This window comes from Cottoperca gobio, chromosome 24 (genome assembly GCF_900634415.1).
Source record: "Cottoperca gobio chromosome 24, fCotGob3.1, whole genome shotgun sequence".
Taxonomy (NCBI): Eukaryota; Metazoa; Chordata; class Actinopteri; order Perciformes; family Bovichtidae; genus Cottoperca; species Cottoperca gobio.
The window spans coordinates 10,476,283-10,490,898 of NC_041378.1; the positions used below are offsets into that span (position 1 = coordinate 10,476,283).

Sequence of the window (14,616 nt, forward strand, 5' to 3'; positions counted from 1 at the left end):
ATGATGGCAATTAATTATATTAAAATATGAACACATTCTTTGATCTTGTAGCATAAATTGTGGCTTCAAATGTGCCGTGGTGATTTACACTGATTCTATACACTAATTCTGGTTTCTGCCACGATACATTTAGATGGAAGACACTGTACTGCACACATTTTAAAGGTCTGTAAAAGGAACTGAATAAGTAGAAAAAATTACTGATGCTGAGACTTTCTGAAGGGGAAGTGTTCGCAATGCTCTGTACAAATGAGTCATGTTGACAATATAATGCGTGACAAGAACTGGTTCTGTCAAGTCAAGCGTTTTTGAAAAGACAAATCTCAGCAGATTAAGGATTCATTCTGTTATTCTGATGAGCAAAAACAGCATCAACCCAATTTGTAAGGTGAGAAAACTAATTGTAAAATATGATATTTCAGTGATTTGGGGTAAAGAACAGAGGAGGTTTATTATCCATAATGGGCATGGGTTGACAATAAAGATTGTTTAGTACATCCAGGTCTTGGATCGCACTGTGAGTAAAGAAATCTCCAAATATTAATCAGGACTGATCATTTTAAGTTTTGATGCATGATAAGAATAATATTATCTTTTCATTTTTTTAAATGCATGCCAGGATGAACGTTGAAATAAGAATGCTAGTGGAGAGCAAAGTTCATATTTATAGTAGAATTGAATCTGGAATTGCCTTCATATTTAAAAATTGGAGGTACAAAATATATTTTAAAATAATGTTTAAGCTCCCGCAGTATACCCTTTTGAACTAAAATGCTAAGTGGCCTGTTTATTTAGGCTAGTTTATATTACTTCATTACCATTGAAAGTAGGGGGGGGGGGTCTGTGATTTGTACAAATTCAACATAAAAGGACTGCCGGCAATGATAAGGTGATGAGGAGGGAGGGGACAGGTCTGATATTGGGAGTCGGTGGTCACCTCTTGACATTAACAACTCTCTTTTTTTGATCAACATTTCCCTGTTATTTTTCTGCAGCTGATCATCACTATAATGCATACTAGCATTATTTTTAAATGGAGGTGTATTTTCCTGTTGAATAAATACATTTTTCAAGTAGTAATGTCGATATTGTCTAAAACAAAATGAAATCTCCTCTCATACCCTGTCTTTAATGATTGATCAAAATGTCAACATGCATCCAGTTTGTAGTCCAAGTCCATGCAACCGCTTTTATTCACAACAATTACTGGATCTGTACATGAGGCTTATATCCTCTGGATCTTTCAGATGTGATCAGCTTTTTTTATTGTGAATCGTGAATTCATTTAAATAGCTGCTGGATTTAAAAGGTAAGAGGGTTACGTCATTTCTTTTTTGTAAAAAAAAAAAACTGGATGGCTTCCAAAAACTTTTTCTACCAAAGACAGATAATACAGTAAAGTAACACTATTTTTTTTTAACAATACCTAATTTTTACTGTACCTTGACAGCGTTTGATCTACTTTGAAGACACAATGATCTTGATTTCATCTGAAAAACTCCATTTTGGTTTTTATTTGTCAATAGGTGAGTTCTTCCTTTTCACTTTCTTTTCTTGACTTCTTAAACCAAATCATACGAGTAGTCTAACCATTTGGTTTTATGCTATCAAAACCGAATGATACAGTAAACAGAAATAAAAGTCTGTTTGTATCCAAAGAATATTCTTTTGTTATTGAAGTTTTTTCAAATGCTCTTTCTTTAAACAATTTGTCAAATTGTTTACCTCATGGTATGTCTTCCTGTAACTTCCTACATCTCAAGGGGCTTATCCTGATACGTAATACATTTGATGAATTACAGCACCTTTACTGCATCTTTTTTAAATTTGATTTAAATGCTTATGACAAATCTCTGCACTGAATATGTGTCTACTGTAGGTCTACTGAGTCTACCACTGCTTGCAGGTCAGTAAGTTCTATTTATGCTTCATGCCTGGAAATACATGCATATTAATTAGATATTTTGACATCTACACCCCGATCTAATAAAAAAAAGACGTTTTGTCAGGGAGTTCATGGTGACAAAACCTACAGCTATTGTGCTTCTATTTTTCATTGGTAGAATGCCATAAAATTCAGCTGGTCGGGCCTTCCCGTTGCTCTGGTAGACTGGAGGTCTACCACAGAGACAGTTGGGGAACGGTGTGTGATGACGTCTGGAGCGTGGCCAACGCTGACGTGGTGTGTCGAGAGTTAAACTGTGGGATAGCTCTTGAGGCCAAAAAAAGCGCCTTTTTTGGAGAGGGACACAACACGATCTGGTTGGATGATGTAGAGTGTATTGGCACTGAGTCTTCTATCCTCAAGTGCCCACACAGACCAATGGGGGAAAATAACTGTGGCCACTCTGAAGATGCTGGGGTTATTTGTTCAGGTAAGACTGAGTTTATTCAATTATCTCAGTTATATTTGCTTTACTTGACCTGACGAGTTGTTTTTAAATTTCCAGTAGGATAACACTAAATTAGACCCGTAATCAAACAGCACAATTACTTATATCAAAGCTATAGTTGGACATTTTTGATAAATATGCTTGTTTATTTTCTCACGAAGAGTTGAATAGATTGCTACCACTCATTTATGTCCATTACATATAAGGCTACACTACTTAGCTTAGCCTAAAGACTGATAACAGGGGAAACATAAAAAGGCAAATTGTCTTTTTTTATGCAAACAAACAATATATAATGGCTTAATTATTGAACTTTAAAGGTGTCGGAAGGTGGACTATGTCACTTTGAGACAGAGCCAGGTTATATCTCTGTTTCTAGTGTTTCTGCTAAACTAAGCTAATTGGCTGCTTACTTTAGCCTTTTGTTTACCGAGTAAATATAGGAATGATATCAATCTTCTTATCTAACTCTCCCACAGTAAGTGTATTTCCCAAAATGTGGAAGTTTTGCTCTTACAAGCCTATTAATGTGACATTCACTTGAAATCCCAGCGTTAATTCAGCTTTTTACACTGGCCAGTTAGCTTATCTGAGCACTTTTGTTTTTGTACAGATTAAAAATATAGGAAATATATAATGATAACTAAATATATAACTGATAACTGAAAATATATCAGCCAGAGCTGGACTAGCTGTTTCCAGTCTTTATGCTAAGCTAAACTAAGAAAAGATATGCTAAAATAAGTCAAAATAAGATAAACTAAGCTAAGTTAAATTAGGCTTAGTTTAGCTAAACTAAGCTAAGTTAAATTAGGCTTAGTTTAGCTAAACTAAGCTAAGTTAAGACAAGCTTTTTTGGCTTTTTTGCGACGCACAGTTCATACACATTCGTGATTTACAAAGTACTTACATTCTCAATTTTTTTAAAGTTTCTACCTACATCCTTTGCAGAAAGTGTGAGGGTGGTCAACGGAAGCAATCGGTGTAACGGCAGAGTGGAAGTCTACCAGGAAGGCAACTGGAAACGAGTGTGCAGCAGTGACTGGGACAATGAAGACGCTAACGTGGTGTGCCGAGAGATTAACTGTGGCACTCCCTCCACTCAGGCTAAAGTGCCCAATTTTGGAGAGGCAACTGGCCTGGACAGCATCAAACCCAACTGTTTGGGAAATGAGAGCTCCATCTCACAGTGCAACTTTCTGAAAAGCAGTGAAAACTGTGTTGATGCTACTATCTTCTGTGAAAGTAAGTCATCCATCTATTTAAGCTACGTCAGTAATTTTGTGTTGAACGTTACATGGTTAGATGTGTTGTTTTGGATGTCCTCTGAATAAACATGCCCTAAAAAAAATTTATTTTCCCCTGACAGACAGTAAACCAATTCGGCTGATGAACGGTACTAGTCAGTGCTCTGGCCGAGTGGAAGTCTACCACAATGGACAGTGGGGAACGATTTGTGATGACAGATGGGGAATGCAGGAGGCAGTTGTTGCATGTCGAGAGATGAACTGTGGCGCTGCTCTCGCGGTCAAATTCAAATCTTTTTTCGGCAGAGGTCACGATCAGGTTTGGTTGGACGATGTTGATTGTACTGGTCATGAGAAGTCTCTTGCTGACTGCCCGCACAAAAATTTTGGAGACCACGACTGTGACCACAATGAAGATGCTGGTCTTATATGCTCAGGTAACACATATTATACTGTTTGTTATTTAAAATACAGTACTTGAATAAAATCAGGTTGGTCAAAATCCTGATAACACCCCAATTTTGAATGCCAGAGCAATATAACATCAAACGTGGAAAATGATGACTATGTACTTAACCACAAAAAATGTCTAATGAATACTGAAAAAAACAGTAGTTGTAAAATCCAATAGGCATTCCTATTATGCAATTGTGTGCAATGATGATGCATGCATAACCATTTCTGGAAAGTATTAATTGGATTTAGCATGCCTGTCTGCTAAGGTATCGCAAGTTAAACCCCTGATGATATTTAGTAAAGAAGTTTTTTTTAAGTAACAAACATTGCTATGAGAAAACTATGAATTAGAAAATCCTCCTGCAGCTTGTCACAATCATCCTTTGCTGTTCTTCCCTTTTGTAGTTGGTGCGATATCACAGATTCAGAAGCAGTACAATATGTTCTCCCTACCACAAATAATCAACATACCTGAACATACTATCTGTCATTGCTGAAATATTAACATTTTTCTTGAACATTCAAAATACAACACCTCTTCTTATCTGCTTTCCAGATGCAGTCAGGTTGCTTAATGGGACTAACTCCTGCTCTGGCAGAGTGGAGGTCTTCCATGATGGCCAATGGGGAAAAATGTGTAAAAACTGGGGCAGTGAAGATGCTGCAGTAGTGTGTAAGGAAATCGGTTGCGGAGCTCCAAAAAAAAACCAACAAAGCTTCAATTTTGGTGACAGTGAACGAAGAGGGTATACAAGTAGATGCTCTGGCAATGTGAGTTCAATCTCCCAATGCGCACTTCAAGAATACATAGGGAGATGTGAAGGTGTTTCTCTTTCATGTTCAGGTAAGATAAAGGGAGAGATATACTGTGCATGAATCCTTCTTACTATTGTTTACTTTTGAATATTTTGATGCTGGTAACAAAGTAACTAGCTTAATAACTACTAAACTGAGTACATTTCACAGTTCAGATAAAGCCTAATATTTCATCATTTGAGTTTAGCTTGTGGGTACTTTTAACGTGACTAGATCTGTCCGCAGATAATCCATCGCTAAGGCTTGTCAATGGCACTAACCGATGCTCTGGTAGAGTGGAGATTTTTCATGAAGGCCAGTGGGGAGCAGTGTGTGATGATGGGTGGGACATCAAAGATGCTCAGGTGGTGTGCAGAGCCATGGACTGTGGAACAGCTCAGACGGCCAAATCCGGTTCCTTCTTTGGTCAAGGCCATGGAAACATTTGGCTAGATGATGTTGCCTGTGTCGGTAATGAAACGTCCCTTTTGAACTGCCCACATCCCGGACTCGGAGAAAATAACTGTGGCCATACTGAAGATGCTGGTGTGGTGTGCTCAGGTATCATCTTAGTTATTACAGTGCTGTCAGTATGTTATTTATCTAATTTCACACAGTGTTTTTATGCTTGCATTTATCTGTCACCCCTAACGCAAAAAACACATCAGAGCTTTTTGGGAAGTGCAGCTTGTGGGTAGCTTCCATGCAATATCTATTGAAAGCTGCAGCGAATTATCCAAGCTCTGTGAGCTGCTGACGTTTTGATTCTGCGGCGGAGTTTGACCAAACTAAAAGTTGGGGATAGTTTAACTTTTAGAGGTAAATTTAGAGCCAGAGAATAACCGCAACCAATCAGTAAATGGAGTCCTGTGACTCCTGTGACATGTTGAATGACAGGCCTCCCAGCGTAAGAAAAATTTAACTATTTCAATGGAGGCATATTGCTTCAAATGAATGTTTTGCTGATTATTCTCTATTACTAAACTGTTATCTCACAGTTATTTACAGTATTACAGTATTTCAATCATAATATCTAACTAACATGGGAGTCTGTCTGTCTGTCTGTCTGTCTGTCTGTCTGTCTGTCTGTCTGTCTGTCTGTCTGTCTGTCTGTCTGTCTGTTTGTTTGTCTCTATGTATGTCCTTCAAGTTTCCCAACAACCGCTCATCCGATCGACTTCACACTTGACGGGTTTATTGCTGAGGATCCAAGGTGGTGCAGAGTTGAGTGTGAAGTTGTTTGGATGAGTGGTTCTCGAGAACGCTGCAAGCAGCAATACCGGGGGCCAATCGACTGAACAGTCACTAGTCACATACAATTTGAATTAACCAGATATTTCTTTCAAACACCAATGGCTGATTCTCTCCCCTTTGCTTTCCAGCTGACATTAGACTGATCAATGGGACTGACCAGTGCTCAGGCAGAGTGGAGTTACACCATAATGGCAAATGGTCACCAGCATATAATATTAACTGGGGAAAAAATGAAGCTACAGTGGTGTGCAGAGAGATGTTTTGTGGAGATCCTGTCAAGTTCTCAGGATCACACGGTGGAGTCGAACATTCGGGAGGGTATCATATCACTTGTAGCGGTACAGAGAGCTCTCTCAACCAGTGCACACTGACAGCTTATGTAAGGAACAGCCATGATCGCATTGAAGAGGCATCTGTTGAATGTTCAGGTAAGACTTGAAGTTGAATTGAAATTTGAAGTGATACTGTATTTTTCCAGATTACCCTAAACCTTTTTTTGGACATTTAGGGAAATAGCATCTAAAATAAGGTTCATGTCTGCCATGTAGCCTACGAACGTTGATACAAGACGTTTTTTCCCCTTCCTTTTTCAACAAGCCCACATGGCGCTGTTTTGTTTGTTCTTCAATTGGCAAGACGAAGCTAGCAAGTTAGGCTAGTTAACCTAGCTTGCTAACGTTAGCACCAACTTACTTTTAATTCATGTTATTTCAACACCTACTGACTCAGGTTCTGAAATGAGTGGGGCCTGGCTAGCCTTTTAAGATATTGTGGCAATATGACCAGACCAGACTGTCAAATGTCAAAGAAATTAGTCCGACAACTTCATTAACCCATATGTTACCTACCTCGTTATTTAAATCATGACATGGAGTAAAGAATAAGTCATAGAAGAACATACAAAGTGCTCAAAAGCAAGCAATGACTAACAATGTTGGCCCTTAGCTGGTTGACTACAAGTATTTCAGTTAGAATTGAAGTGATATTACAAACAATATTGAAAATTTAATCAAAATTGAATAAAACTTAAATCGCTTCAAAGGTAATTACAATTTCGACCAAAAAAAGTACCCAAAAAAAGACAAACACCAAAGTTGGACTGTACATTCCTAAAACAACTGTCATTTCCAGGCAATTTGAAGTTGTCCAATGGGTCCAATCGTTGTGATGGAAGAATAGAGTTCTTCGAAAAAGGCCAGTGGGGGACTGTGTGTGGCGACGACTATGATATAAATGATGCCAATGTGGTGTGCAGGCAGCTGGACTGCGGGGCCAGTTTCAAGTTTACCAACATGGCTGTGTATGGCCATGGCACAAGACATACCTTGATCGATCAAATTGAATGCAATGGAATGGAGTCAACTCTGAATCAGTGCATACGAATTCCATTTAGAGGCAAAACGTGCAATATCACTTCAATTGCTGGTGTTGTCTGCACAGGTAAGAAAAACATATATATATTCTATTTTGATTTGTTCAGTTGTATCGCTACCATTACTTTGTATTATTTTTATTTTTGTTTTACAAAACATGTTTCTACATACTGAATTGGCACTTTCAATATGCCCATTTCCATACTTTTAAATGTATTGTGTTCCAAATCTGAATTGTGTGCATTTTAAGGAAGGAATACTTCTCTAGTGTTTTTCTTTGATTATTAATTGTCTGCCATTTCTTTGACTACATTACATTGAATTTAGTATGTCTCATACTGTATAATTATTTTTGTTTCACAGGAAGTTTGTCGGTCCGGTTGGCTAATGGTAAGGATGAGTGCTCTGGAAGGGTAGAGGTCCGTCATGGCGAGATGTGGAATACGGTGTGTGACACAGACTGGACCCTGAGTAAAGCTCAGGTGGTGTGTGAGCAGCTAGAATGCGGACATGCATTGAACGCTCCTGGCAGTGCCCATTTTGGCCAAGGCAGTGGATCAGTAGTAGAGGCTAGCAATTCTTGTTTTGACAATGTGACATCTCTTCAGCAATGCACGCTCAAAGGTTTCAGAGGATCAAGCTGTGGGCACGAACATGATGCTGGCGCTCTCTGTGCAGGTAAAGCCTTTTAAATTACGTGTTGAAAATTGTAGTTGGACAAATAATATAATATCATCAGCGTTTGTTTCACATGTATTCTGCTTACACATACCAAGTAAAAACATTGTTAAATTCCTTAAAGAAATAGTTAGACATTTAGGAAAAACACAAATCTGTTCTGTTGTCGAGCGTTGGATGAGAAGATTGATACCACTCTCACTTCTGAAAAGTAAATCTGGAGCCAGCAGCTGATTACCATAGTAAAAACAACTACCCTAAATTGATTATACATCAGATATATGGTTAATTATTGAGCTTTAGATGTGCTGGTTGGTGGGTTTTGTTACTTTCAGACAGAGCCAGGATTGCTGGTTCCCTGTTTTAATGCTAAAGCTAAGCTAAGCGGCAAGAAAGTAAATTGGAGTATTTCCCAAAATGTCAAACTATTGCTTTAATGTTTCACTTACATGACAAAAGTCAAATATATTACATGCAAGTCATATCCAACATCATTATGTAAGTCAACCATTTTTACCTTTGCTGTTGAAATTAACTTCTAAAATAATGGTGGGACAAGTAATACTTTCAAAATATTAATATAAAATGTATTCACTTTGTGTTTTTAAAAAGAAAATGCATAATACACACATATGTAATAATGTACATTACACATATACATTGTACATTTATTAAGGACTGTCCCTTGCTTTTGAACTTAATTTCTGTTTTCATATGCAGCACAGATTCGGTTGATCGGCGGTTCAGGTCAATGCTCAGGTAGAGTGGAGATCTTCTATAAAGGCCAGTGGGGAACTGTGTGCGATGATGAATGGGAAATGAGCAATGCCGATGTGGTATGTAGACAGCTTGGCTGCGGCCATGCAGTTTCTGCTCCTATGAGTTCCCACTTTGGAAGAGGCACAGGTCCAATATGGCTGGATAATGTGTCCTGTGAAGGCGGAGAGAAGGCTATCACACATTGTACGCATTCCGGTTTTGGAATAAATAACTGCGGGCATGGTGAAGATGCTAGTGTTATCTGTTTAGGTAAGACACCTGGCTCATTTTGAATTTATGAATAAAGTCAATACCTGCCAACTGGTATTAGATGAAGCTGCGTTGGCTGTTATGACAAACTTATTACAATTTATTTTGTGTTTCAGGCGCTCTACAGAAGCCCCAAATCACTTTGAGTCCAGCTCCAGAAGTACACTGGGGTGACAGAGTTGAGATCACCTGCACTGTATTAACAGAAAACCTGGGTGGTACATTCGTGCTGAAAAGGACCCAAGACTCATTTAAAATGGAAAAATTCTCTGAGAGTGAAGCTGCAACCTTTACTTTCCCTACTGTGGATTTCAGCCAGAAGGGGACATACTTCTGTGAATATCAAAAGAAATTGCCGAATGAAGTCATCTATTTTCCTCAAGGAAATACTGCTGATCTCTCTGTCACAGGTCAATATTTGTGTGCTTTGTTTGTCCAGTTCAACATAATTGACCCTTCACTAAGTCCCGCCCCTCGAACACAGACTGGCAAATCATAGCATAGCATCGGCTAGTTTCATATTTTCAGGCTGCTTTTGTGGATTTCTTGCTAGTCATGGTGAACTGTTGTGCCTGTGGCTCATTACCCTGAGGGGTTGTATGTATATATACGTTTCTTAAACGTTAGCCTACGCTTTTACGTAAAAAACCTGCTGAGCTAACATTAACATTATCAGAGTACAGCACATCATAATCTAACGTTTGCACTTCTATGCCATGCTAGCTACTGAAGATATATTGAATGTATAGCCTTCACATGCTGCTTTTGCTTTGTATGATTGTAACAGTGAATAATGAGCTACCCTGCTTTACACGAGCAGTGTTCCTTCGTAATATAATTCAAAGACATCATGGTCCAATTTTACACTGTCATATGTAAGCTTTATCTTCTTTTACCTGTTTTCGCTGCTGAGTCAGTTTGACATCCTGGATATATCCTTCAAATGCATATTTTAGATCCTTCCGTCTGCTTCTCTCTGAAATTGCTTTTTCGTTTTTCCAAAGATTAAGTGTGCAGTATGTAACAGTGTGTGCTCAATGCCAGCTTTGACAGCTTGACGGAGTAGCAGCGGGAGGCGGGGCTTAGCGAAGGGTCAATTGCTGGAAGTTTGACTGCAAGATTCCAAACAAGTTTTATGATCCATATGAGTTTGTAAAAATCGGTCTTCTATTCTGCAGTGAAACTGGAGAAACCCAGCATCACCCTGACATCTCCTCATGCAATGGTGATCTACAGCCCTGACAAAATATCGGTCACCAAAGGAAGCACCTTCTCCGTCACTTGCTCTGTTCATTCCAGATATTCTACAGGTTTCTTCTATCTGACAAAGGCTAACACGAATGCATCTGACGCGATGCCGGCATTTGGCCACTCTATCTTCTACCTCGCATCCTTTGAATTCCCTGAAATAGATTATAAAAACCAAGGAGAGTATAGGTGCGTCTTCGGTGTTAACATATCCTCAGTGTCCTTCTGTTCGGATCCCTCCAAGTCACTCCAAATCACTGTAGTCGGTAAGGCCCAACGAGCCCTTGAGAGTTTATTCCACTAATTATAGCTAGTTTTCTGCTTTGCTAATAAACTACATGATCTTTTAACCCCTACAGCAACCTCATCCTCTTCAGTTGTCTCAGGAGCGGTTGTGGGTGTGCTATTGGTGTTGCTACTCGTGCTGGTTGTTGGTTACTTGGTCTGGAGAAGGAGAAGGCGGGGTGCCGGTGAGTGGCTCACTTTCTATATTACAAAACTGCCCTGATGTTTCCTTTATTTTACTGTGTCTAGATTGTGTAAAGCTACATGGAAAACACCTCAACACCAAATGAATGCTAATGTTACTCCTTAGAAAGGGTTATGTAATATATCAATGTTGTGTTATAGCTTGTTTCGCTGCCCCCAAGTGGCCAAACAAATCAGTAAATGTAGGTTTAAAAATGACCTGGATATCCACTGTATTTGATTTTTGATTTGTTCTTTTACTTTTTAGGTACCATAGTTCAGTTTAGTAACAGGTCTGGAGGAGCAATAAAGCAAGATTTCGATGAAAGGAGCAATGGACTCTATGGAAGGTAGTAAAAACAAACGTATGATTTGAACTGGTGCCAAGATTTTCCAAGATAAACATACTTTATTTTAGATCAAACAACTTGACAGACATCCTTGTGATTGCAATTGTTCTCCTCCTTATCTCCCTCAGAGACATCGATAGCGAAGTGAATGAGCAAGCACACAGTAGCAGCCAGGAAGACAACAAAGCTGATGTGGATAACTCCGTGGAGGCGGTCCCTGAAGACCTGGCTGGGAGAGTTTGTTATGAGCTTGAACCACTCGTTTTTCCCTAATAACAAAATGCATTAAGGAATCGCCTATGTGATGCAAAATGAGTAGTACTAGGATGAAAAACAGGCTTTTACGGCTCTCTGGTTGAAAGGTTTGAGTCTATTGCATCTGTAAACACACCCAACAGTAATGTCATGGTATATTGGAGTACACTTCTACATCACGGCTGCAAAGACAGAAGTTAAAACACTGAAGGTTTTCAAAAAACACGATTTTCAGCTGGTGTTCAGATGCTCTTTAAGGTAGACCATAGGACCTGTTTCAAGTGTGATTTTACACCTTTTTTTATTGAACAAATTATTTAGAAATCTACAAACTTTGCTCTTCCTCAAATAAATGCTTTAGGAAAGGTAGAAATGAAACTCTGTGGAAAATTGAAAATATGATTTTGACATACTCGTCACAAACAGCTTGTGTGAACGGGCAAAAGTTTGTAGGTAACACTTATTTTCATACTTAATTCTGTTGTGATTTTGATTTTTCTGGGAGATTCTGTCAATCACAGAGCTCAGATCAACTGACCTGTAGGGGGATACTGATTACATTGTCTTTGTATTGCATGATAATTTGCTTTATTTTGTGTATTTGAATGCCGATCAATAAATGTGTATTTCTTATACTTGCACCTTTTCATTCGGCAGAGTTTTTGGTTGATTACATCTTGCTGATTAGGGAGCAACTGTGTTTAAACTTTGCCAAAACAGCAGCCGAGATACAATATGCAGCTTCAGATACAGCAATCAATTCTTAATTTGTGTAAATCCTTTTAATAATCATCATCAGCTATATTAACATAATCATCATCATAACGAAGCAGCTAAATTGAATTCAGCCGTCATTAATTTTTATCATTTACACCTGAGCCTTTCCTGTCAAAATGTCTTCCATGAAAAAAAGACAAAGGTACAACATATCCCTCTGAAATGTGGTGACGTAGACGCAAGTGGGTGTGTCAATGCATGCAGGTAAATCATGTCCAAACCTGTTCACCTTGTCTGCTGTTGCAATAAAGCAGCTCCACATACCTGAAGTTAGGATACTGGACCATTCTTTCTCTGCACTTCTCCGCCTATAGAACATTTCTTATTGGAAAAATAGCAGATATGTCGGTCACAGTGTTTTATACCAGCGTGACCTGTTCCAATCAGGTACAGTATGCTGTCTTACTTGCTTCATTCTTTTACTTCTAGTCATATTGTTAATAGATTGAAATATTGACATTTAACAAACAAAATATTGTAAGGCATGTTGAATTCAGTACATCATACTTCCTAGCACATTTTGTTTCCAGAAAATAGCTAGCTGTTTATTGTGGACGGTGAAGCAAGTTTTATTTTGAACTTTTAATTTATTTATTATTACCTTATAAGTGAAATCAGAATCAGAAATCCTTTATTATTCCCACAACGGGGAAATGTACCTTGTTACAGCAAAAGAACAAGAGAGTAAAGTGGTGAGTACACAATAATTTAATAGAATAAAATAGAGTAAGAGTAGCATAAGTACCAAGTCATTGTGTGGTGGTCTACCAGGGGCTACACATTAATTTTATGTTCTTACTAATGAAATACTGTCCTCTCCAGATAAAGAAATGTCAGCAAAGAATCATCTCGATCCTGAGCAGCAAGTTGATCAAGCATGAAGTTGTAGACATCGCTTAGGATTCTGAGGCCATTGATTTAATGAGGAAATTGACAGGCAACCCAAAAGCACTCTCCCCTCAAATATGCAATGGGGAGGAATACTGTGGGGTAAGTCTCACACAATAACCTGCAAAAATATTGCTTAGGTCTTTTGACAATGCGACACGTATTCCACCAAACTAATGGAATTGTGATTAAATGTGAATCACTTCCACGCTGGCTGCATTTGAAAAGAGAAAAGAAAAAAACGGTGTTATTCTAGGGCGTAGACTCAGCAATTAAATACATATTTACAGTACCACACAGCACGCACGCACGCACGCGCACACACACACACACACACACACACACACACACACACACACACACACACACACACACACACACACACACACACACTTCTTGTTTCTCCTGCAGGGTTCAGGTTTTGTCGTGACAGAAAAGTTGATCCTTGCAGGTTCCAAAAAACTATTAAGAAGTACAAATTACAGCACACAATCTCTCTACAATATATACTAATTAATGTGTGATTTGTATTAAGATTTGTTTGAAAAGTATATATATTTATAATAACTGCTACTCTCTCTATTTCTCCACCCTCACCGCCAAACCCTCTTTCAGGACTACGAAGCATTTGACAATGCAATTGAAATGGGACAATTGGAGAAGTTTCTCAAGCTCTAAAAGGAATGGACACCAGCTGTGAGACAACAATACATCTATAAAGTCCCACTGCTTCTAATACTAGGATGGGTTAAATGCAGATGTGTGATGATAAAAAGAGGATTCAAATCTTCTATTTCCATTTTAATTAAAGGCTATTAATATTTCTGTTTCCTGTCATTTGATTTGGTTATGATAGATACCTTATTCATATTTAATGAATAATGCTCAAAGCTCCAGAGAAATGTACATTTGTCTAACTGGAAGTGCTTGTCTTCTTTTCGGGGAAAGGTTTGTGAGCATTTTTTGGAGTTGCACATCTGAACAGCTTGTATTATTAAAATAAAAATTCTTAAAATCATTCAAACTCTGCCTGTTGCACTTATTAACACGAGTTTGATCATTTCTTCTTCTTCTCTGTGTGAAAGGTTTGTACAAACTGGTGTCACTGAAGATTTGAGTTGAGATCACAGTTACTGCATGATGTAGCTTTGTATAAACACAATAATGTAAACATAATTTCTAAGAAAAAATTAATATTGTGTTCAGCTAGGGTTTTTCCTTGGAAGACCTCAGTAAGTGAAATTGTCCAGTTCAACAGGGATCTTTATTAACTAGTATTAGCACAGAAACAGATTATATTATTAAAAGTGTCTCTGGGCCACACCTACACACAACCCCACTCATAGTCTGGCTGTCTAACCATTGTTGCCCCAAATACTGACTGAAATAACCACAAAGTAATTGA

The 14,616-nt window shown here is 38.3% G+C and overlaps 2 protein-coding genes across 3 annotated transcripts; both read left to right on the forward strand.

Annotated features, from left to right (window-relative positions):
• The first annotated feature begins 296 nt into the window (after positions 1 to 296).
• On the forward strand, positions 297 to 12,181 carry LOC115004039 (deleted in malignant brain tumors 1 protein-like). Of its 2 annotated transcripts, XM_029426019.1 has the most exons (17): positions 297 to 388; positions 1,451 to 1,526; positions 1,880 to 1,906; positions 2,064 to 2,375; positions 3,345 to 3,638; positions 3,763 to 4,077; positions 4,653 to 4,940; positions 5,138 to 5,452; positions 6,274 to 6,573; positions 7,277 to 7,585; positions 7,882 to 8,196; positions 8,917 to 9,225; positions 9,342 to 9,635; positions 10,404 to 10,739; positions 10,833 to 10,943; positions 11,210 to 11,291; positions 11,420 to 12,181. In XM_029426019.1, the coding sequence occupies exons 1-17, from the start codon at positions 356 to 358 to the stop codon at positions 11,562 to 11,564; spliced, it is 3,861 nt and encodes a 1,286-aa protein (XP_029281879.1). In that variant the 5' UTR covers positions 297 to 355; the 3' UTR covers positions 11,565 to 12,181. The 2 variants fall into 2 exon arrangements, with proteins under 2 accessions (XP_029281879.1, XP_029281880.1); XM_029426020.1 differs by lacking the exon at positions 1,451 to 1,526 and having other exon boundaries at positions 341 to 383.
• A 484-nt stretch (positions 12,182 to 12,665) lies between these two features.
• LOC115003756 (SH3 domain-binding glutamic acid-rich-like protein 3) lies at positions 12,666 to 13,889 on the forward strand. The gene is given in 3 exon segments (XM_075074108.1): positions 12,666 to 12,710; positions 13,146 to 13,313; positions 13,827 to 13,889. Coding segments are annotated over 3 exon segments (276 nt in total).
• Positions 13,890 to 14,616: the final 727 nt, after the last annotated feature.

Bases quoted from the DNA above. Each gene is read 5' to 3' on its own strand.
- LOC115004039 (XM_029426019.1), top strand. From the start codon at position 356: ATGAGCAAAAACAGCATCAACCCAATTTGTAAG. The intron at 3,639-3,762 runs GTAAGTCATCCA...TTCCCCTGACAG, and splicing joins TGCTACTATCTTCTGTGAAA to ACAGTAAACCAATTCGGCTG. The intron at 4,078-4,652 runs GTAACACATATT...TCTGCTTTCCAG, and splicing joins TGCTGGTCTTATATGCTCAG to ATGCAGTCAGGTTGCTTAAT.